We start from the raw sequence: 24,178 nt of genomic DNA, 5'->3' as shown, positions 1-24,178 counted from the left end.
TTAAATCATTGGTTTATCTTTAGCCTCAACATTCAGAATGAGGAATTGATGAGCAATACATCCCTTTTAGCACTTTCAAAGAACTAAAACTAGTTCTCATTCATACTGACTGAGAAGTTGAAATGTGTGACAAGTGTTCATATGCTGAGCAGTTAGCTTTACAAAGCTTCAGGAAATAAAGAGTAAAAGTGTTAGTAGACACACATACTTGCCTCAAAAATTAACATGTCTAAGGAACTCTTTGCCATTTTACATTGAACTAGATACATACATACGTATAAAATGCAGTATTTGTGAGATTTTTCAAAGTAGACAGTTTAAAGTAGGTAGATTATCTTCAGCAATTATTCCCATTGAGAACAACTATTAATAAGGATCCCGCTAACTCTTTTCCCAAAAACCTTTCTAGTTTATTAAAGGAAGAGTAACAACATTGATGCACCTTTTCAAAGAGTTCTGGTAACAGTAATGAGCAAGAAATTGGAAAGCATCTGTCAGTTATTTGAAATAATTGGGGTTTTGCTAACATCAGAAGCCAAAGTAAATAAGTTTTCACTTAACTTTGAAGCGTATAGAGATTTTTGACAAGACGTATTAGAAAATTTAGTTTATGACCTTAAAGAAAGCAGCAAAACAGTGTTCCCAACTCTCATATCTGCATCTCTCAGTATTTCATGTTGTACCCAAGAGTCCCAATATCTGTAGGCAGATGATAAAAGCCATACAGAAAACAAACAACAAAACCCAATAATATAAAAATTGGGATTCTCCAAGTCTCTAGTGCTCAGATGTGGGGGAAGGACTAAAAAGTTGAATTGTAAGCAGCCAGAATAAATAAAACCACCTGAATCATATCCTGAAATCTCAGTACTTTAATTTAAAGCATAAAATATGACATTAAACAGATACTAAAGCAAGTCTTGTAAATGTAGAAGGTACATAGAAAGGAAAGCACATTAGCACTTGCACAAGCCATCATTTTTCACAGCTATAAGCTTTCACTTCCTACATTAATTTATGACTTTTGTAGGCTGCATCTAGCATGCTATGAGTACCAATAGTTATTTTAGTACTATATTAGACCTTTCCTTATTTGTAAAAGTCCTTCAGCACAACTTTTATAGTGGTAAGAATTGAAAAAACCCAACCAAAACCAACAAAAAACCCACAAAAACAACTATTGTGACACATGCACAACTGAAATATTAAGGCCAAGTGACTTTTACACTTCAGTTAGAATCAAAAGGGAAGGAAACTCAGTTCACAGGAATATTGTTGAATATGTTTTTAAATGAAACATTCACGGACACTTGTGTGTGTGTAAGCTTGGTTCTTCTTTAGGAACAGAAGGTACAAATGTTTTCAAAGGTGAGATCATATTAGAAAATAAGCAATAAGAACTAAAAGTTAGTTCTTTCTCAGCCTCACCAAACCATTTCAACTCAAATCCAGAACAGAAAGAAGAAGGTCCAGTAAGATCCTACTCAAGTATAATAAATACCTTTGCTAGGGACAAAAACATCCAGGCAGAGATAAACATTGGGTAGGGATAGTACCTGGCACATGCACTGAGATGAGCCACACAGCTCTACCCCTTCTCACCCAACCCTGTATTCCACAGGTGCACAAACACTAAGCTCATATGGTTTAGGCATAAAGTATTTAGCTCTTAGTGACAGAGAACTCATCGCCAAATTTATTTCTTCCTCCTGCTACCACTCTTTCTGTGTTTACTCATATACCAACTTCAAAAGAAAAGCCTTCCTTTTTAACAAAGGGAAAGTCAGCTTGTTTACACAGGTTTGTTTTGTTTTTAAATAGTTATCCTTTATAGCTACAACTTCAATACCAATTAGTCAGAAATATCAGTGAACCCAAAACATTCATCACATAAAAGTTTACTTCTAATACAAAACAGCAAAAGCTAATCTACTTACTCTCTAAAATGCTCGCAATCCTTAAATACCCACAGGCAACTGAGATTCGTAGAAAAATAGTCTTACCTTTTTCTTTGAAGAAAAATAATCAGGTACGCAAAACAACTGTTACAGAGGTTCCTTGTTCCATAGAGTATGAAGGATCTTCACTAGGAGCAAACCCTTAAATAAAACCCAAAGCTAGCCCGTACTCAGTACAACTGCCAAGGGATCACAGAGTACGAGGTGCATATCAGTAGGTATATTTATAAAGCTTAACTGCAATTGCCTGTTACACTTTCTCAACACAACACTCTCTCTAATGCTGCAGCACATGACTGGAGCTGTAAAAGCAGTAAATCAGTTTCCTGCTTCTTTAACTGATTGGCTAATTAAGACCATAATCAGTAAACTATTTACACATGGAAACAAGAACATCTGAATTTTCTGACTCTTCACAGTCATTTTGTGAGCTCTTCTGTTTAAAGCAAATAGAAAACGTATGGTACTTTGAATTTTAATCAGTATTTCCAGTAACAACGTGTAACACACACATTCAAGAATTAGGGTTTTTTCTCTTTTCACAGAGGGAGAGGAACACAGAAATTCATAAACTGTTCAGTGAAGATTCCTTGCACTCCAGAGCATACAATTTTGTCAAAAATCCAGGACCAAGCCATTGTCTAAGATTCTTTTTTCTCTTCTTCTGGATTCACACACACAAAAAAAACCCCACATGGGTATATGCCCGACTATTTATTCATCTGGATTCTCATACTGATCTTGCAGAGTGACATGCAAGTACAACATAAGTCAAATTCAACTGTTCCTTTGCACAACGTGGAATTTTATAAAATTCTAATATTAATTAAACAAACAGTAGTTTTCTGCACCAGTTCATAGAGCAGAACAGTCCTACCATTTGACAATTAGCAGTATCACCATTACCAGAAACTCTGAACTTCTCGGAGAAAGTGAATAAGTTAAAACATTTGTCTTCTTACTCCAACAAACACAATATTTTCAACTCTTCCAATACAGTACACAATGAAACTAATTTTTCTGGAAGGCTGAATAGCTGACACCATATTCAAGAATTATTTTTCCCTTTCTAGACTTACTCCATCTCCTCATTAATAACATTCTTTCACTAAGAAGTAGAAATCAGTTTCCAAATATTTAATTATAATTGGAAAAAGATTACAAAATACAATGTTTTATTGTTCTTGGGACTACAGAAATGTATTACTTGAGTTTTTCCATTTCCTTCGAATTCAAGAAAAAGTAACAAGCAAAACAAATGACAAAGAAAACTAACATATGTAAGAACTAGTTTCATTAATTAAACTCGAAAATTCAGAAAGGATTTCGCCAAATAAATTTCAATGGCTGAACCTGGCAGATGCCATTCCCCACAGAAGTGCTGCATTCCTAGAATGAACTAATGCCCTTCAGTAATACAGAAATTCAGTCACTTAGGCAAGGCGGGACTTATAAGAGACCAAGGATTAGCATCTCCGAACACTGGAGTAAGCTGAAGCATTTTGGATCCTCTGTCAATTCAAAGCTCATCATGTTTTGCAGGGTCCATACTGGGTTTGATGAAGACTCCTTCCATTGCTTTCCAATAGTTGTGATGATTAGCAGTAGGCATGCCATGAACTTCCCGCTGGCCTCTAATGGGATGGCCATACTGTTCCCCTGTTATTGAAAGGAACACCTCAGTTCCTACGTGCTTGAAGCGCACTGCATCCTCCCGCTCCCAGTAAGTCCCACTGCATTGCACAATCCATATATCGAGGTCATCTCCTTCACCATCATCACCAAAGGCACTTACTTCCTGTTAGAAACACAAACTTCCTGAAGTGAAAATGTAAGCAAACACTACCAATACACACACAAAAATATCAACCACAAAGTCAGCAGAGTTTAAAGGCAAGGATGGAGAGGAAAGAAAAAGCTTTGTTGCACTGCTTTGTCAACAGTTACCAAATCCAGAAGCAGGAAACTTCTACCATTACAATCTGAACACAAAGTGCCAACAAACTCCAATGTGTAATCACAGCAAAAAGTGCCAACAAACCCCAACATACATTACAAACGAAATGAAAGACGACTTAAGCGCAGAGATCAGAACAATCCTTTTGAGAAAAAATTCAAAAGAAACAACACTAATGCTGATGCAAATTTTCCCCACTCAAAAAAGTTTGTAATTGCAGACATTTAGTTTTGTAGTATGACCATCTTCATTCATAGTTACCATTGCAAAAGGGTTTTTTCAGCATGTGCTTTTATCACAATGTTTCAACAATTTGGCTTACTAAGTAATCATATTCCTTTTTTACTTAATTATACCAAGCTTACAATTGGGTCAACAACTATTCTGGTTTGCACTGTTTCTTCAGATAGACAGCTGAATAGCTCTTTAAAAGCATAAAGATGACCATTAAAGCAAATTAATTCCTGCTAAAAAAAAAAAATTAATTTAGAGATTAGATTTCATTATGCACCAAAAAAAATTTCCAAGTGTTTGCAGAAACCAGATAGGCTAAGCACCAACTGTTTAGGACTCCAGACAGCCTTTAGTGCTTAAAAATCTGATAACCAGAAGTGATGAACAACTTGAAAATAGAACTGCAATAGTTTGTACCTAGCAAGCTAAAATTTTAGGATCGTGTTAATTCAAGTTTAGGTAGTCCAAAAAGTGTGAAAGACAACGTACTAATTGAAAATCCAACTTCTGTTAAGAATATGAAATACGTTTGTGTTCATAACTACATCATATTTCAATAATGCCATAAGTCACAGTCTTGACAATCTCTGGGAAATCATGCAAACCTTCCTTTCACTTAGGTACCGTGCAAACACAAAGTAAAAATGAAGAAACACAGTGACAGTTGCTGAACATTTTTACATTAATGGTAATGTTACACAAATTGTCTAAATTGACAAATGAAAACTGGGGAAAGGTTTTACAGTCCATATGTTCTTTAAATAATTCTTCTGAAATGCTATTTTTTCATCACTTTGTTTCAATAACCAGATCATCTAGATACCCTACACAAAACTGGACCTTATTCTTTCAGCCACTGTACTCATAGTAAAACACAAACCTTTTTCACAAAGAGTCAAGTGTTCCAACTTTAAATGTAATGACCTATCTACATAGCCTGAAGCAAGACTAAAATGACTACTAATGACAAACTTCCAACAAGTTTGCATTATTTATTTTAAAAGAGATTTTCAATCTTGGAGAAGCGTTTGTTCAAGGACAATAGTGGGACCTAATTACAGTTAGAAATTACACTCATCTAGAGATGAGAGATGTAGAAAATGGTAAATAAATATGACTGTGAGAGCAGATTCAATTTTTCTGTGGAAGAAGGACAGATAAATAAGAAGAGTGAACTAAAAAAGGGATAGCAAAAAGATGACTGAGACGAATAGATTCGATTACCAAGGAACTTGGATATAGGATTGCCTACTGTTAGAACACATGATAAGTTGCCTTGCTCTAGAGCAATCTTCACAATGTTGATGGAGGTGCCCAGTCTCCTACACCTTGAAAATGCTAAATGTTTCAGAACAGTCTTCCCAGTGAAATGGTGCAGAATAAAAAAAATGCAGATTTGTTAAAACTACTGTGAAATACCAATACTGGTACATATTAAGTTTTACCTCTGTCAAGAACTTAAATACATTATTCCAAGATGCAGAAAAGCATATACTTGAACTCTGGATATGCACAGATGTACTGTTTCTGGCAGCTGGTACCCAAGCCTGGTTCTTCAAAACATGGTCAACAGCATTCACTATTTATACAAAAGCTTAGATTTAAAACAACTCACTTGGTTATTGGAGAGTGGTGATGGGAAGTGATGAGTGTGTAAATTTTTTCCTGTGTTAACGTGCGTAAGTCGTATAGCTTGCCCACATTTCACTGGTGTCCCACGCTGGCAACTGCCATCACTCTTCCCACGAATCCGCCAGTAACTGTTAGCATCATCTGAAGCTTCAACTCCTGTCACCGACTGTTGCCCGCTTCCTGTTCGAATAGAATTAAATGGCAGGAGACTTAGCCCACTTCCCCAGTTCAAAAAGTCCTGAAAGAAGTAAAGAAATTTGCTCTAATGTTCTCATGCCTTCGTGTTTAAGGGATGTTTAATTCTCACAGTCCATTTACTGACTGCAAGAGGAACGCAGGTACCAAATAATCTTTGAGATTGAAGAAGTTAAACACAGCATGTGTTAGTAGATGCAAACTGTCAAAGTTCATGGTGAACACACGAGAAGAAAATCTGATCCATGATGGATACTATTCTCACCATCCTGCCTTTCTCAAAAATACTACCAAGTTCTTTGTGTCCCCAAACAAACCAGCACCCCTGTTGCCAGAACAGATGCTGGGAAGGTACTGCTGAGGCCCTAGATACATAACAGGGCTCACCTCAGGGAAGAGGACATCCCTGTCACATCCCCACCCCGGGACCTGTGGAGCGCAGCTGCAACGTCTTCCTGTACCCCAGGCCTCGGCATCCTCCTCTCTCTGCCAGGCTGCCAGGTCTCCAGTGCACCCCACAACCCTATCCCCGGCCGGTTCCTCTGCACCAGGGACGCGAATTTGAGCAACTTCTAACCTCCTTCTCCTCCTTCCCTGCCACCCCTCACTGCCTGCCCCGCCATTTCCCTGCCATCCCGCCAATTCCCTGCTTCTCTCATCACCTGTCCCCCGGCCACTTCCTTGCCCCCTCACAGCCACTTCCTTGCCCCCTCACAGCCTGTCCCCCCGCCATTTTCCTGCCCCTCTCACTGCCTGTCCTCCCAATACTTCCCAGCTCCCGCCATTTTCCAGCCCCTCTCACAGCTCTCCGCCCGCCATTTCTCAAGCCCCCGGCCCCTCACTGCAGCACCCCCTGCTCACCGGAGCCGTACTTGACCTCGTGCGAGTGGAGCCGCACGCTGTGGCGGGTGTTGAGCAGCTTCAGCACCGAGCCGCAGGTAACAGCGCCCGGCGCCGGTTCCCTCCCGTGACACAGCCCACGCAACAGCGCCAGGAGCAGGACCGGGAAGAGGCGGCAGCCGCCCCGCATCGCGCCGCAGCCCAGCCGGCACCGCCGCCCTCAGCAGAGCGCGCTTCCGCACCCCCTCAGCGGGCCGAGCCAATCGTCCCACGCCAGCACCGCGGCCGACCAATGCCCACCCGTTCTCTGCTCGGCCTCGCTCTCTAATTGGTCCACGGCTTAGCGACCTCACCGCCGGGAGCCCTACAGTTGGAGGAGCTTATTGGGCCAAGGAAAAAAGGTGACCAATCAGAGCAAGCGGCGTGGCACCTCCCAGGGAAGGACGTAAAGGAGGACAGCGGCTCTTTTACCTCAGCGACGCTTCAGACAGATCCCCAGTCTGGGTCAGACCCGCGGCCCCCAGGACGGGTCCTGTCGGCCAGGCTAGCGCCCATCGGGGCCCGCAGTGTCCCCACTCCCGGGTGCCTTTGCATCAGAGCCCGGAGCATTTGTCACCCCCGGCTGCCGGGCGTCCAGCAGGCGATAGCCCTGAGCGCCCCCGGGGCAGCGCTGACAGGCCTTGTTGTGCTTCCCTCACTGGGAGTTTGCTCGTGCTGAGAATTGGTTTATGTCGGAGGAGAGCAGGCCAGGTTTGTTACAATAGCCCTCTTGTCTAATATGTAGTCTGGGCCATACAAAAAATAGTAGCTGGGTGACTCTGTTAAGGGCCTTGGGAGAAAACATGCTGCAAGTAGGATTGGTCTATCAATTATCATCAGAGCCAGGGAAAGAACAGTTGTCTTCACAGTGAGAGCACAGTCAGACATAAACTAGCTCTAAGGTTACCAGCCCAGGTACAGGGGTAATGATCTAGATACAGCCTTGGGGAACCGGAATTGGCACAAATAGGTTAGCCAGCCTATGCTGTTGCATTCAGGCCACTTCTGGCTCAGAGCTGGCAGGTGGCACGTTTAGGTCTGCTCTTACCTGCAGTTCTGGCTCTTACAGTTCTGTAAATATGTAGTCATTTTTGGAGATTTACAGACAAATGTAATGTTGAAAAACAAAGGAAATTCATGGTAGTGAACTGTCTTGCATGTCAAGTCAAGTCATGACAATACAAGTCAATGATACCGGTCCAGTCATTTCTGGATTATGTTAGAGCTTCTGATGATAGGGCATAAATACTATACAAAGAAGAAATAACAATGGTTGCTGTATCATTAAGCTGTAGTGATTACATTTTTGCTTTTGGATCTGGAAGTTCACCTTCTGTGATTCCATCTCTTTTGTGAAGTTCTTGTAACAAAAAGAGAATATTAAGCTCTATTCTGTATCAAAGACAGTTGCATAAATTAACATACATACTGTCCTTCATTGCATAGTTTTGCAGACTGAAGAAATCATGTCCCCCCCCCAAAAAAAAGTCTCCTTTATCAATAGGAAGCAACCACAGACAAAGGACACAGGAACTCCTACATAGTCCATTAGCTTTTGCTTCTGAAACTGCTCATTGGATTGACTCATATGACATCACGGTCTGGGGTGAGTCTCGTGTAACACTCCCAGGAATACAAAGTAATTTAACAGAGCAAAAGCTTTTGACCTTAGCAGCAAGGAAACAGGTAGAAGGGCACCTGCCTTGGGACTTAAGTCTTTGTAACAATGGTATTTTGCATGTGCAACACCAGAGAACTGCAACACTGCACTTTCTGTTATAGGATGATTTAGAAAGCACATTAGTGTTGCTGGCTAGTGGAAACATCGTAAGATGCTCAGCTGACCTCCTATCTCTTCCACCAGTCCTGGATCTGTAAGGCTTTTTCCTACTCATGTGATAACACTCAATTGAATGGTTAGTTTTCTTTTTGCTGGCTTTGGCTCATTTTATATAGCTGTACCTACATCTAAGAAAAATCTCTGACTTAAACATCAGGGTTGCATTAAAACAAGCTCAAGTACTAAACTCAGTCACATAGCCGCACATGTACACACACACACAGGCTCAGTGTGTTTTTTCTGAGGACTAAAAGCTCATTTCCTTGTGCTGGAAGTATAAACATTTGCTCACAGAAAACCAAAAGATGACCCATTGATAGTCAAATGCCATATTTCTATGTCATTCTAAGAAGCCTTACTGTTCTAACAAAGACAGCAGCTCACATTTGCTGCTGCTGTTTTTATAAACGGGGCAAAACCAGATGTCTGTAGTTGCCATTTTAGCCGTGGAAAATCAATCATATGGGGCTTTAGCTGGCACCTGTCTATCTTTCTGGGAGGTCGCTCTGTCTCAGTGCATTTAGTACCATTTACATGGTGCTCCCTACAACGCTTTTCAGTCCTACTTTAGAAACATAATTGGGTTAGAACGGTTGCCAACAAGAACCCCATCAATCCCAACCACCCGTGGCAATTAACAGTCACCTCATTGCTACAGGGCCCACTATTGTTTCTATTAGACTGCTGTAAGCTACAGGTGAAATTGCCTCAGAAATTATGTGACAGCACACATGGGTAATGGAAACATCAGCTTTTTTGATAGGAATCTCATGATGATTCTTGTTTATGAACATGAATAAAATAATTCAACAGTGCTGTAAAAGGGGTGAATGTAAAATTTAACTAGAATGTTTTCTGCCTTCAATGACTTAATCCTGCAGTCCTTGTGTACACTTGATTTTCAAGGATTTTAAAACACCTACCATTTCCACTCAGGTGCATCTGTAGGTATAACCTGGCCCTCCCTGAAAAACAAGTTTAAGTGGATTTGGCAGTGCCAAATGCTGTTAGCATACAGGAGTGAAAAACCTGTGACACAAGAAAATTTCAGAGGGTGTATGTTGGCCCAAAGCAACATATTATCAAAAAGGATTTTCTTTCTTTTTATATTGGCCATTGTTAAACATGCTTTAAGCTTTCTGTTTGCTTTGCATGACAAAGCAGTGACTGACAACTAAGGTAGCATAGCAGGCGACTCCTGGGCTTGATCTACACCCCAAAAAGCACTGGTGCATCTTTGAGTATAGACCCTTGATTTATGGAGAACACTGCAGTACCATCGTCTGGATTCTTTCTCAGGCTGTCACTAACCTTAGGCAAAACAGATAGGGCACAGTTCTGAAGTTACTTGTACCTGATACAAAAATAAGTCTGCATGAGCTCTTCCATTGACTTTTCTCTGCATCTGGTGCTTTCTCTGATATCAATAAGGATGAACTGTACTGAAATCAAGGGAGTAACAGTAGAGAATCAGGCTTGTAAACATCCTGTGGTTCTCTCTTTCACCCCACGCTGATGAACTGATCTTTATAAACCTCACTTCAGATCCAACATTTGTAGCCATTGGCATGCCTTATAACTAGAGCTATTCTAACTGTGACCCCTAAGCATAATACAAATAGTAAACAGTAGTAATAATAAAATGTTGTCACCCAGGGAGAAATCAAAATGAGAAAAAAAATAGCTTGCCAAAAACTTATAGAATTACACAGTTTCTTATCACTCAGCCCAAGCTGTTTAAGGACTAGAGACACAAAATCAGCTATTCAGATTTTTGCATTCAGTAGATATAAACATAATGTAAGAATAAGCAGAGTAAGTAAATAAGCAGAAGACATTTGACAAAAAAAAAGTATTAACATATGCATATTTAAACTGAAGAATTTTTCATCTGGGGGAGAAGAGTTGATGATTATTTTATTGCTGTCCTCTGTTTATAGTCTTTGAGGAAGAGAGGACTTCCTTGAAAGTTCTGCAGAGTCCTGGTGATCTGTGTCTGGTAATATTGTCAGCATCTCTCAACCACTCTCCTGAATCATGGTAGTCCTTCAAGAAGATGGGATCTCTCCTCAGAGCTCCAAAAGAATTATCATGCATTTCTATTCAATCAGCTGAGATGCTCCAGGTGCTTTCAGTGATGCTGGGAGATGACAACAATCGCTGTAAGTGATCTGCCATATTAATTTACATGTATAGTAACATTGCTGAGGCCTTCCTGATGTTCTCATTAGTAACACTAGCTCTTTTGTAGAAGGAACTCTTTTGAGATGACAGGGAACACTCATGGTTCTACAGCCATCTCTTCTTCCATGTCTGATAAAATAGGGTTTATCTATCATTCGTATTACTAGATTTTTTAGAGGTTGTTGTTTCTCTTAAAAGTTCAGCAGTAGGCTGCTTTACTGAGTCTTCTACTTCTTGTGGTAGAGTTTCAGAGAATTTTGGAGGCAGTAGTTCTGTCATCCCTGGCAGAGGAGTGATATTTTGGCTAATGGGTTCCTTGGTTAATTCTGTTTTGCTGACACTGATTTTTTGTTCAGGCAAAATCACAGATGCTGTAACTTAGTTCATATTCAAATATTAATTTTTACTCTGCATTTGACACTCTGAAGGAAACACAGCAGAGAGAAAATAACCCTCCGAAAAATGGGAAGGTGGATTAAAATTCACTATCAATGAGCAATACATAGTCTCACTGAAGAGCAGAGGCCTGCTACCTGCATCAGGGAGGATCTGAGTTTGGTACTTTAACAGTACACCATCATTTAATGCAACTGTCAAGTTAACAATAAGGTCATGATGGCAAACTTTACCTTTCACTTTCAGACACCTTGCTAACACCACGCACTTTATTAGGTACTGGCATTATTTTATGCTGGTGTAAATTCAGATTATTTCAGGAAAAGGGAGAGTGAAGGTGACAGGTATATCGCCTAGCTGGCCTTACGTAGTGTGCAGGGAAGCCTTCCAACTCTTAGCAGATGTACCCTAGAATTTGGGGATTTCAACCCTTTTTGATGCAAGATGAAGTTGTTCTTTGCAGCAGATTTCAAGTCACAAGTAAGGGGACTAACCATAGGATTTTAGTGTTTATCCAACGTTATACATTAGTTTTGAATCAATTTGGAGCAGTGTTCTTTGCTGCTTTCATCTCAGGCAGCGGCGGTTGTGCCCAGGGTTCAGAAGAGCTACATTTGGGCAGAAACCACCCGCTACATCCTCTCCCTGTTGGGGATTTGGGCAGCCAATCCATCTGGCATGCCCTGCCATTGCACACACCCAGATTTGCCCATGAACTGCTCTCTCCAGTCACCTTGTAAGCTGGGTGTCATAGGAAAGGCCGGGAGCAGAAGTGTCCCTGCTTTGTCCTACAGCAGCTCATCCTTCGCTGAGCTCAGACCCCTCCAGGGGAGACTCAGTTGCTGTCAACTTGGCAGGGAAGCCCTCACAGTTAGAGGACTGCCCAGCAGCTAGGCGGGAGTGGGAAAGGGCATCTACTGCTCTTCTTCGGGCTTCTCTCTCCAGTTACTGCCAGCTGTAGCAGAAGAGAAATGCTCCCCATCCCCACAAAATGGCCCCCACCTGCCTGGCTGCCTCCCACCCAGGGAGCACCGCGCCCGCTGCCTGGGCGGGAGCAGGCGCTGCGCAAGCGCAATGGCCCCCTCCGCCGCGTGGCACGCCGGGAGTTGTAGTGCGGGCGGGCGCAGCACCGGGAGACGGCGGGCACCCCCGGAGGGAGCACAGGCACCGACCGGCGAGCTGGGCCCCACAGCGGGTCTCGGACACTCACGGGCGCGGGTCTGCACCCTCACCCTGGTCCGGTGCCCTCAGAGCACTGGTCCACACCCTCACTTCTGCCCTGGTCCCACACAGCACAGAAGTTTCCTGAAAGACCAAGGAAGCCCATTTTTCTGTCTCACCTGAGGCTGGTCATGTCTGTGAATTTTAGGAAACCTGGGCATCTGAAGTCCAGCTCTCCTCGTAGTTACATTTCTTCACGTCAGGTTCACTCAGCTCAGATGCTGAAAATTACAGCTAATGAGCACGTGCTCCTACAGCACTCTTGCGTGTTGCCTACCTCAACCTCTGCAAAATCCCACTCATTTTCTTTTCCTTTCTACACTACGCCTCACCACAGTGCCCTCCATCTCCTGCCCTTGCCGACTGACCAGCCAGTTTTGTATGTGGCCTAGACATCATTTTGGAGACTGCAGCCCCCGAGCCACATACTGCATTGGCTTGTTGCAGGACCTGCATCTCTGCTGCAAAGGATGTTGGAATTTGCCAAGGCATCCCACTGCTACTAAGAGGAGACTGAGACAGGCGCTGACAGTGTGAACACAAATGTCTTGTTTCCTCTGAAAACCGACCTCATTAGAGGAATGAAAAAGCTTTAATGTAAGCATTTCTACATAAGGCACTGACCTTCCAACATTTTGTAAATCTTTGAGGTTGGGGAAGAGAAGAAAATGTTAACAACCTTTCATTTAGCAAATGGATTTTTCTCTCTCATTCAAACATCTTTTACAATTCACACTTTCAACAAAATTTCATGCAAGGAAAAGACAAACCAAGTCCTACTGTGCTACCATTGTAATCCCAAATGAACTAACTCACTGCAGCCAAGGGAACAAGAAAAAGAAAATACTTTTTTTTATGTCAGCATGTCAACAGATGGCTCATTGGAAGCATTAATTGTTAGGAGATGCTTTTGTGAAATACAGGAAACCTCTAAATCTGCTACTGAATAACTCGAAGTTCAGGGAAAGAAATTCAAGCTCTAAACCAGTGAAGCACTTGAGGATGGAGAGAGCTCCTGCTGGCTTCTGGGACTAAGATAAGGTAGGGCTGCGTTTTGTTTCAGTTATGCTGGAAGATGCAGCCTGTGCTGTCCTGGCCTGGCTTATGCAGCTCTACCAAACATGTTGGCCAATATTCTTATTCATGTCTTCATTGAAGAGGAAAGACCAGCCAGAGGAAGCTTGCCTTGCCTTTCAGCTCCAGGTTGAATTTGTAAGAGACTTTCCTCTGGACTATGTGGGGGTTGGCTGCAAGGGCTATTTTGGCAGCCAACTGGGGTACACAAGCTGCAGAGAAAACATTGTGCTGGGATCCGAGGGCGATGTGGCACAGTGGCAAGATTTGCTTGCTGGTGGTTTTTTGCTTCCAGTCAGGGGAAAGACAGCTGGATAAACAGGAATGAAATCAGAAAAGAAAAGCCTCCAGGAACTGCATTCAATATTTAAGAAGGATGTTACCATTAATAGCACTAAATGCATACTAAGGTTAAGAAGGCTGAGAAGTCAAGCTTTGTCTAAGATTCTTATGTAGTGCCCCTCACCTGTGCAGAGGCAAGCAGCATTGACAGTACTAGAGAGAGAGAGGCAGAAAACCGCAGAGTTTGCATTGGCAAAGGCAGGAGGTACTTGGTTCTGATTCATGACATTACTTCAGAGTTGCACTGACTTAATCTGTTATAGTAATAGCCCTGATCAGAAAGGGAAGCCTTGGGGGAATGTGGGCAGGCTGTGAGGTTCATCTCCCGGAAGGGGAAGCAAGTAGCAGTTGCATAAATATCCAATCTGAAATGCCAAGGGCACTGGAAACCCTTACAGAGCATCAAAAACTTTTCTGTAACAGAGCCATACAACTATCAAATGAGGGGAAATGCTCACAGGAATTGCTGGAATGAAAATTTAGCAAGTTCTCTACAGCATTTTAGCATTATTTGTTTGGAATTTCATTCCATATAATTTTATAATGAGAAAGGAGTCACTAAGGGGGCAGAAGGCTGTCTCCAGCTCTCACCATGATTTCCTGTAGTCAGTGTTCATTTACATGTCAGGGAAGAGTAAGCTCTAGAAAGTGATGGACAGCTGGTGTCCATCTAGATCCAGTAGAAGGCTACACAGGTGTTCATGCCCCCCCCCAGCTTTTTCCTACCTCAGCTCCAGGTATGAAAGTGGTGGAATTCCCTCTGCTGAACCGTGCTGCTTTGTCTCCACAAACTGATGGTTCTTCCTTTGCTGAGAAGGATGGTCAGTCTCTAGTTATGCCTGCACATCATCTTCTTCACTTCAGGGCTTGGGTATGCTGGCTGTCTTTTAGGAATTGAATTCTGCAGAAAGAGGGAACATCTGGAGGCTTTGGTTTCTTTATGCAAGGACTGCCCAGAACTGAGAACAGGGTTGTGGTTGCAATGAAAGAGAGAAAGCAGCAGGATGGTCAGTCTATTCCCACAAAAACAACCCTTGGAGCCTTTTGCAACCTGTTCCACTCCAGCTGCTCTTCCAAGAAGTCCATGCTTGGCCTGACAGCTGTTTCGTCTCTTCCCCAGCCCTCTTACCTCCACGTTGGCACAGGTTCAGACATGGAAATCTCCATCATCCATGCAAGAGTCCCAGTCCCAGTGTGATTCCTGCTTCTTGGGACAGGTTAACAGCGACCACCAAGACAGCTACCCTGAATCCATTGGATGTGTTACCCTAGAACTTTATGAACTATCACTCTCTCCCTGCCTCAAACATCAGTTTGTTGTTTCTATTGCAATAGCAGGAGTGGGTGAATATTTTGGGATAATGTTACAGACCAAGAGGGGGTGTGTTCTACTTTGACAGAACTTCATCTTCTCCTTCCAAAGGTGAAAAATGCAGGCTGATAATATCTCCCACTCAACATTTCTATCTACTCAGTGCTTTCACTTTCATTCTGGTAGATCAAGAATAGCTTTTCTGCAGTAAGAAAAAGCCTCAGTTCAATGCCAGGACAAACAGGATTTTACATACAGCCTGATGGAGAACTGGCTTACATCCAGCACTGAACGATAGCACGTTAGAAATTGCCCTTTCTGGAGTTCTTTTCTGTTCCTGACCAGGGTTTACTGAACTGCAGCTCTAGATTCACACTTGAGTTCACACTGCCAGCAAACCAAGGCAGGGGAAAAACAAGCAAGTGGCTACTTTGGAGGTCACGGATCGAGCGATTATGTATTCATGGCATTGTTGGGATGATTAATTTTGCACTGAAGCAATCAAAGAGCACGAACTGAATTGCTTATCCCACCAGCAGCTACAGGTGCAAATCTCATCAGCCTGGAGCAGAACGCCCCATCCTCGCGCTGCGAACACCGAGAGCCGGCGGCACAGCAAAGCGCCTGTCCCCGCGGTAACGCCACGGAGGCGAACCCTAGGCCCTTCCCCGGCGCCAGAGCACCCTGGCCGCGAACAGCCGACCGCGGCGCCCCGGTCCTGCAGGCAGCCTGCCTTCAGCCGGCCGGGCCGGGCGGCGCTGCGAGCCGCGGCCGCCAGGGGCCGCCGGCGGGGCGGAGCGGCAGTCCCGGTGCTCGCAGCACTGCGGAGGCGCCGGGCTCTGCGGCGGGGGCCGCCGCTCGCCGCGGGTGAGCTCCCGGCTGGGGCTGCCCGGCGGCACCGGGGGAGGGGGGATGCGCGGCGGGGCGGCGGGGGCCGAGCTCCGCCGCCGGGGCCAGCATCCCCCCCGGGGCGGCGGTGACCGGGACCGTTGCGCGAGCCACGGCGGCTGCAGCCGCCCACACCTGGCGGCGGCCCTGGGCACGGGAGCGGGCAGGAGCAGAGGTACGCATCGCCCCGGGGGAGGGCTGGCGGGGCCCCCGCTGCCCCCGCCGCAGCGGGAGGGCAGGGCCTGGGCTGCGCCGCCAGAGGCCGCTCCTTTCCGGTTGTCCCTGGGGACACGGGTCTGCCGCGCCGTGGCCCGCACCTCCCTCCGGCCACGCCGGATGGGGCCGGGGATCAGTGACAACGAGGCGTCACGGCTGCGGGGCTGCCTCAGGTGCCTCGCACCGGTGCCGTTTCACCGGGCACGGCGGGCGAGGATGTGCAACGGGGAAAGGAATTCGAACCCCTGATGACGCACCCTCAGTCGATTAAATCAGCCCACGAAGTCCCTGACCTTTTGCACACTCCTCATCTGCAACAATAGGAAGTGCAGGCAGGCCTTTGCTGCCTCAAAGAAAAGCAGGCTCTGGTGCTCTCACTGCAGGAGCAGGCAGGTGTGGTGTGAGCCAGGTGGCCACACGCAAATCTGGCTACTGTGCAAACTGCAAGACAGCGGCAGGCTGAGGTAGAGCAGGAGGAGTTAGTCAGGGGCTGAGTCACGACTGGGTTTGCACCCATTGAGCTTGTGTTTTCCTGTTTGCCTGTGATCTGCAGACTGCTGATTGTTCCGATTTTCCCTCCTTTACTTTTTTTTTGCTAGGGATGACCTCTAAAGATGCTTCAGGTGAAGCTAATAGTAACTGGAGATGACTTTGGCTATTGTCCTCGGAGAAACCAAGGCATCGTGGACTGTTTCCTGGCTGGTGCGGTATCCAACGTGTCCCTTCTAGTCAACGGAAGTGCTGCAGCAGATGCAGCCAAGCTGGCAAGGAGGTAAGCTACTTTCTTAAACTCTTTTGTGGACAGCCTCCACAGGCGATCCATGGAAAGCCAAGCCTGTAAAGTTCAATATTTTATAGCCTCAGTATAACACTGTATCATAGCCCAGGCTGGTATAAGAAAATGGAATTACTAAGACTCTTCATAGTAAAACCAGTGACCTGCCAACCATATCCCATAATGTTTCTTTCTCTGTTATTAACAACTGCACTGCACCTTTTCTTCCTGAGGACAGAAAGCCACTTACACAATTTGACTAGTAGGGTTTGGGTTTGTTGGACTGTCTTTTCCTACAGTTATAAAAGATGTACCATCAGAGTGAAAGTCCACACTATATACCCAGACCAAGCTGCTAGCCCTAAAACTATTAGAGCATAAAAGCACAAATCTTTAAATCTCATTTAATTTGATGTGTTCAGCCTGGCTGAAATGCAGAGTCAGAATCTGGGAAAGGTGTGATTCTGTAAGGGCTAAGTTGTAAATCTGGGCAGTGGAAAATTTGATTTTTCCACCCCAGAAACCTTTTTAAAAAGCACCTCAATATTTCTATTAATTCTAGGCTTGATAAATCCTTTTGTAAAAACTGCATACATAAAGAGAGGGACAATATCTTGTACCTACCATCTTTACTCCTTCATGAGCTTTTCAAAGGTTGCTGCTACAGTTGGCTCTGTAGCAAATCAAATGCTCTGTCTCATTGCTGGACTAGCCCAGTGAATCCTTTAATAGGAAGTATTACTTGTATTTAGAAGGTAAAACCCAGCTAATGCTTCAGCTCCAGTGTGGGCAGGCACTTGGAAGCAGGAGTATGTCCTGAAAGAGAGTAGTGAGGTTGAGAAACAATTTAGGAAAGTAGAAAAGGAAGTGAGCAGTACTGGTACTAGAAGAACTGAGACCTTATGCTTCAAATACAGCTACTGCACAGGACAGTCTCATGAGAGTCATGCTGTCCTTGTTCTCCTTGAGCATCTCTCCCCAGTTTGGCTGTGATTTTAGGAGTACTTGGAAATTGCTTGCAGCTTCTAGCTTCTTTGGTGTTGGGTGGTGCAGGGTGTGGTGTTAGTGGCAAACTGGTCTTTTGTTAAAAAGGTTAGAGATTACACACAAACATTGAGAGAGGAACTGCCTCTGGGATGATAAGGGGAGAGGCAGAATGACACAACACCGATGAGATACCTAAAATCCTGTTAGTAAATGAAACAAATGAAATGTAAAACACTAAGATAAAGATAGCACTTCTCAGACACAGAGGCACCATGAAACCTTTAAGCCCCAATGCTCTGGTAATGTCAGCTATTTTAGCTGTGGTCTTTACTAGGCTTTTAAATATAGAATCCACCTGGCCTCATTTCCATAGCCAGAAAGTAGGCCATGTAATCAGAGGTTTAAAAAGCATCTTTGAATCCAGGTCATGACACTTGTGCTGACAGCTGATACGGGTGTGAAAAGCCAGGTTGGAGGGCAGATGACAGCAGAAGCTGCAACCTGCTGCTACAATTTCATTCTTTTGGGGATTACTTTTGAATTGTAAATGTAAATGAAATTAATTTAAATCTATTTCTGAGAATATAAGCAGAGTAACTTTGGGAACATCTGTCAGCCCTGAAGATCAACAGCCCAGGTTCTGCAATTCTTCATTTGAGTAACTCTGCACAACTGTATTCAGCCCTACCCATGCATGGGGGAAGCATTTGCAGGTTTGGGGCAAAGGGTTGGTCATGTTCTAATGCAAGCCCCACTTCAGGTGCAGCTAGTACACATGCACTTAATTGGCATCTGTGCATGTAAACAAACTCATAACCCCTAAATATTTGTTCCTCTGTTGCAAAGGTTCACACAAACTTTTTTTAGACACAAATGTCTAATAGGTCAGACTTACCAGAAGTGTCATTGAATCCTCCTCATCTTGTGATGCAAAAATAAGAAAGTATCACTGTTGATGGACTGCCTTGCCACTGTTATTCCCTCTTCCCCCTGCTTGAGGGGGAATATGTAGTGGTGTAAGCAGGGAGACTGGATCTATCACCGGCTGAGAGAAGAGGCTTGAAGCAAGTAGCTTGTTCTTTCCTGTGGTGCATTCCAGCATTGTGGAATTTGGTCTTTTGCACACATGATGCCAGGATTGTCAGAGTGCTGGACTGTTTCTATGGCCTGTGGAGATTATCTAGGTTCTTCTTGATTAACTGTCTATGACATGGTTGCTTGCCACTGCAGGTCTTGAGCTCTATCTCCTCACCTGGTCTTCAGTTAATTGGACACAGGCAAAGCTAATTAGTAACAGGACAACTTTTTTTGCAGGATAGTCCTTAAGCACCTCATGCTGCCCTGCAGTGTTAGGACTCAACATCCTTCAGAAAGGAACACAGTTCCTCTGGAATTTCATTCTTCCCTTCACAATAATTCTGTATAGGCTTCTGGGTATACCATCTGTTGCCCTGTGTTTTGATTAGAAGCCTTGGCAGAAGTATGATGGTAGTCAGCAGATCTTTGTACCAGCTCTAGCACAAACTAATTGCAAAACTGCAGAACCAATCAGTAAATAATACACCTTCCCTAACATCTAGGTTCTGGACCTTGAGTTTCACTGTCTCAATGGGGCTAAAAGAAGGGACCCACTCCAGGCAAAAGAGAAGTTTCAGCAGAGGCCTAATTCGTTATTGAATGACAAACCTATTGATAGCAACTGCTAGAGCAGTACATAACCAGAACAGCAGGTGGGAGAACAGACTTCCGTTGCGTTTTTGTTGGGGTTTTTTTTTTGGGGTTTTTTTTTTTTTTAGTAACTCAAAACTTTTCTCTTTATGAGGCATAGGCTGACTGCAACTTCCCGGTTATCCATATAATATAACCTTGATTTTCTGCTTATCAAGCCCCATCTTGAAGTCAGCCAGTCTTACTGGTGCTTATTCCAGAGCCTTTCCCAGAAGATGGAAGGGTTATTTTGTTACCTGAAATAAGTCCCTTAATTTTTCCTTAGAAATATGGAGATAGGAGAAATAAAGATCCCTAAGATTGTTTGCTGCCATATTTTTCCCCTTTTATCAACCAGCTCAGTTGTGACTGAGTTTTAGGACCCTTTTCCATATGTTTATATGCACATACTTGATGAAGAGTGACATATTTTAGAACACAACCTCAGTCTTCCTGGGTTTTTTGCAGTTTAAATGCTGAACATCAGCTACACAAGAGCTGAATCCCCCACAACATGTGGGTACATTTAACAGAAGAATCTAGCAAAACCACATGTAATTGCTGTCTATGTTTTCACTTCCTTTCCCATCAACACTAATTGCAAAATATGTGTGTAAATTGTGACAATTCTGACCCTCCCAGTCAACATCTAATCTAGATGTCTCTCATGCTTTCTCATCACCCCTTTATCTGACTGTTAATCACAAGGCAGACAGTTCCACTGCTGAACTGTGTTTGGATTGGGAGCGGGGCCCAATCTGAGGTCCTAAACTAGAACCCCAGATCATGTTAACTTTACTGGCAGCAGCACTTTTTGCTGATATAAGGCCATGGACACAGGAGCTTCAGCTGATACAAAGATGTGATTAAAAAGAAAGTCACATCCCTAAGCAATGTTACAGTACCAGTTCTTAACTCTGCAGAGGCTTTGGAGTGTTTCTTCCAGCAGAAATAAGTCCTTAGCAGTAATGGAGCAAGACAAGATGCTATCTGATGAAAGACAGTTGGCTCTTATGGTTTGTTGAAGGGTGAAAGTGGAGGGGGGGAAAAAAAAAGTATGCAAATGCCAACATGGAGAAACTAAGAGGTATACTTTTTCACACAAAGCACAGCCTTGCTTTGTCTGGCTTCAGACACTTGGATGTCTACTGAAGTAGGATGTCTAGATAACAGATATTTACAGATATTTGTGCTCTTAATTGCATCACACTTGGGCTGTAACCTAATGAACCAGTAATTTTCCGGATCAGGATACAAAGAGGATGCTGAATGTAGGATCTGTTTACCCATCAAGGAAAAGGGTAAGTGCCATGCTTATGCCAGAGCACATATCCTTCAGCAAGACAATTGGGACTGGGCTCAGTGAATCATGTAATTCCCACAGCCACTGCAACTGCTCCCAGGACTGCACAGAGTCCAGGCCGTGGTCAGGCAGGACCCAGGGCACTGTTTCTCATCCACTGAGCTCAGAAATGTGCAAAGCTGGTGGGCACTGTAAAGAGTGACTCAGTATAGTAACAGTCTCCAGGGACCCTTTACTGCTAAGAGTATGAATGAACAGGGATTGCAACTGCACAAAAGCCCATTGCCTCAGCAGAGACATTTGTTCAGAGCACTTGTGTGGCAAAACAAGCAACTACTTGAAAAGGAAGCAGTTTAGCTGATTGTATTTCCTCTCTCTGTTTGATAACTGGGCTGGGCTTGTTGACTCAGAAATCTTTCCAGACTGAATTCCTTGTTGCCCCTTGTAGCATTTGTTGTAAGGGTATCTCTTTTTTTTTCTCTCCCCCAACCACCCCCAGCAGATGCTGAGCAAAAAAACACAGAGCCAGGCTGGCTTTAATAGCCAGCTTTCTTGTCAGTGGAAAGAGCTCACTAATGGACTAACCTTAGTGGCTGCAGAAGCTACTGGCCTGAACCTCTTTTCAACAAGCTCAGAGACAGCCCAGTCTAACACTCCTTATGCTATAGGAGCACACACTTGTGGACATTGTCCTTTGGCTTTATCAGGAGTGAACCGAACCCTTCTGCTAAATCCTGCTTCACATCTGTGCATTCTCCAGGGCAGTGGGACAGACTTGCAAACACCAAGACATGGGCCTCTCAAAACAGATTGTGGAAGGGTCGTTGCTGCTTAAAACAACCACCAAAACGAGTTTAGAGAGACCTCAGCATCATTCTGTGTTGGCTCACCCTGTCCCATCTGTAAAGGGCTTAGGCAGAGGAGCAGGTATGAGGCCAAACCCACAACAGCTGAGCTCTGTTCCCAGTATGGCATCATATGCTATATAAGCTGCTTGAGCTGCTGGTCTCTGCTTCAATATTTCAGCCAATAAAATAACATATACTTTACAGTCTTTGAAAAGATGTGGGCAACTATGAAGTATGTTTATGTAACAGAAACAATCATCTGCCCTCTAAAAAAGGGGCCCTTCCAGGACATTCCCATAACTTGACTTTTCTCCCTGCCTTTTTTACAATATAGCATGCCTTGGCATTGCTGTTTGGTTGCAGAAGCTACATTTCAGTGGTGAGAGGCACTCAGGAGCAAGAGTTAGTCCAGTGTGTGTGGTCATCAGTGGGGAAAAAGCCTGTTGGTTCAGTCTTAAAGCCCAAGCCTTTGGTCAGGACAGAGCATGATTGCAGCCCTGTCTCCCAAGGTACAGCCCAGCTAACTACTATAGTGTTTTAAGTTTTGGTCATGTTTTTATCTCATTGCACTTAGGACTTCAGATACTCCTGCAGTGTCAGGACTGTTAGGAATGAACACTGGGCAGCAGGACATTTGGTGCTGAATAGGAGCACCATCTGGCTCATTGCTTCCAGAGGAAACACACACATTTAGGTACAGGAAAATGCTTCCTAGCAGCAGAACCCTGCTGTGCCTGGTGTGTTGTCCTCCTTCCCATATCCTTACAGCTTTCCCAGCATGCCTGCTTCTGTACATCTCTCAGATTAATGTTTCTGAACAAGTTTCTCACGTGCTGTGTTTTAAGTTTTGGTTTCAGTCCCTGTATCCCAAAGCCATTAAACACTAGCAGTTCCTCTTTCGATGCCTCAGCATGGACAGTCTGTCAAACCAGCAAGGGCTAACTCTAAGAGAAAACTATTAAGATATTCAGCTGGTGTTAACCAAAGCTCTGAAATATGCTCTAATATTACAGTCGGAGTCTCCTCTTACAGCAAGAACAAGGCCAGCTCTTTCTGCACATTCCCCAGCTCTGGGGCTGGTTTCAGCTCAGGCAGAGGAGCTGCTCTAATGTTACACAGTGCAGTGCTTGGCTCCTTGGTGTCCCACACCTGTCGGAGAGGCTTGCCTTTTCCTGGAAATAGCTTCCTTCCTAGCATTTGAGGCATTGCACAATTGGAGGTGGTTCATTTGATGCTCCTGGGAGACAACACCAAGAGGCTCAGCTGTTCACTTCTTGCCATCCCACAACACATGAGAAGGAGAGTGCTCAACAAAGAAAGTCTTCCATCTGCTGACTCATGGTAACACATGAATCCTTTTTCTTGCAGATAGCAGCAGCTGTGGTAGAAATAATGGTATCAGCTGATGCAGTCAGAGCTTCCCAGGGACATGATAAAGAATCTGGGGTTGATTTCTAAAAAAACCCCAAAACCCCCAAACCAAAACCACAGGCTCCCCCTCTGCCTTTGAGCTCGTGCACAGTACACAGCAGGTCACAGGATGGAGGGGAAGCCCTCCTGCCACAGCACCCCTTCTGTGCTGTAGCTGCCTCCTGGTCTGCCATCAGCTGCCTGCTTAAGGCCCTCCACTCCCAATGACAGCATCTTACAGTTCTTGTTTTAGCAAGGAGTTAGTGTGCACATGTCACGTGCTCAGGCCCCATGTTTGAAAACCAGATGAAGATTTATCGCCAATTATACAATCAGGCCCTGCTGCAGAGAAATCACCAAATCAGAAAAGCCAGAGATGACCTTTCTCTCCACAAGCTGTTTTGCTCCATTAAGCAAACATTCAAGCTCCCTAATCACACAGTGGACTGGAAAGACATGGACTCATTTTGTTTCACAGAGCTGTCCATACAACTTGACTCATAACATTCGTGTCTTTGAGAAGGAGCAGTATCTAGCAACAGATTACACCATCCACCTGGAGCACAAGACATGGAAGAGGCAGGAAAAAAAGACTTTCAGTCCTGCCAGGGCCAAAGCCTTAGGACTTGAAGGAGCTAAATGACTCTGACTTGGTCCAATCCATCAACAATCCTTCTGTCCCCAGTAACTTGGTGCTTCACTAGTCAGCTTCAGGGCAGCAGACAGAGGAGGAAGATCTGTTTTTTTGCACACTTTGCCTAAATGGAGATTGTTTTTGTTTTCCTCCTTGTGGTACAGGGACAGACCATGGCCAGTTTTA

At 44.1% G+C, this 24,178-nt stretch overlaps 3 protein-coding genes across 6 annotated transcripts in view; 1 reads left to right on the top strand and 2 right to left on the bottom strand.

The window, feature by feature from the left end:
• Window positions 1-2,141, bottom strand: part of TOP3B (DNA topoisomerase III beta) — an 88,748-nt gene extending 86,607 nt beyond the window's left edge. Inside the window, exon 1 of the mRNA XM_054844193.1 lies at window positions 2,004-2,141. The gene's annotated coding sequence lies outside the window, so the exon portion shown is untranslated. The remainder of the gene's footprint in view (window positions 1-2,003) is intronic.
• Window positions 858-7,076, bottom strand: SDF2L1 (stromal cell derived factor 2 like 1). Its single transcript, XM_054844194.1, has 3 exons — window positions 6,838-7,076; window positions 5,765-5,961; window positions 858-3,756 (listed from the first exon to the last, which is right to left on the bottom strand). The coding sequence occupies exons 1-3, from the start codon at window positions 7,004-7,006 to the stop codon at window positions 3,478-3,480; spliced, it is 645 nt and encodes a 214-aa protein (XP_054700169.1). The 5' UTR covers window positions 7,007-7,076; the 3' UTR covers window positions 858-3,477.
• A 350-nt stretch (window positions 7,077-7,426) lies between these two features.
• The window catches only part of YDJC (YdjC chitooligosaccharide deacetylase homolog), a 24,774-nt gene continuing 8,022 nt past the window's right edge, over window positions 7,427-24,178 (top strand). Inside the window, exons 1-3 of one of the 4 annotated variants that reach the window (XM_054844152.1) lie at window positions 7,427-7,566; window positions 10,636-10,857; window positions 16,928-17,100. In XM_054844152.1, the coding sequence (XP_054700127.1) occupies window positions 16,943-17,100 (158 nt within the window). In that variant the 5' untranslated portion in view covers window positions 7,427-7,566; window positions 10,636-10,857; window positions 16,928-16,942. Of the gene's footprint in view, window positions 7,567-10,635; window positions 10,858-15,748; window positions 16,288-16,454; window positions 16,793-16,927; window positions 17,101-24,178 lie in introns of those variants that run through there. The other 3 variants (XM_054844153.1, XM_054844150.1, XM_054844151.1) reach the window with 3 other exon arrangements.

Source organism: Grus americana, chromosome 16 (assembly GCF_028858705.1).
Source record: "Grus americana isolate bGruAme1 chromosome 16, bGruAme1.mat, whole genome shotgun sequence".
NCBI lineage: Eukaryota > Metazoa > Chordata > Aves > Gruiformes > Gruidae > Grus > Grus americana.
Note: the sequence above shows the minus strand (reverse complement) of the source record. Positions and strands in the feature narration are given on the sequence as shown.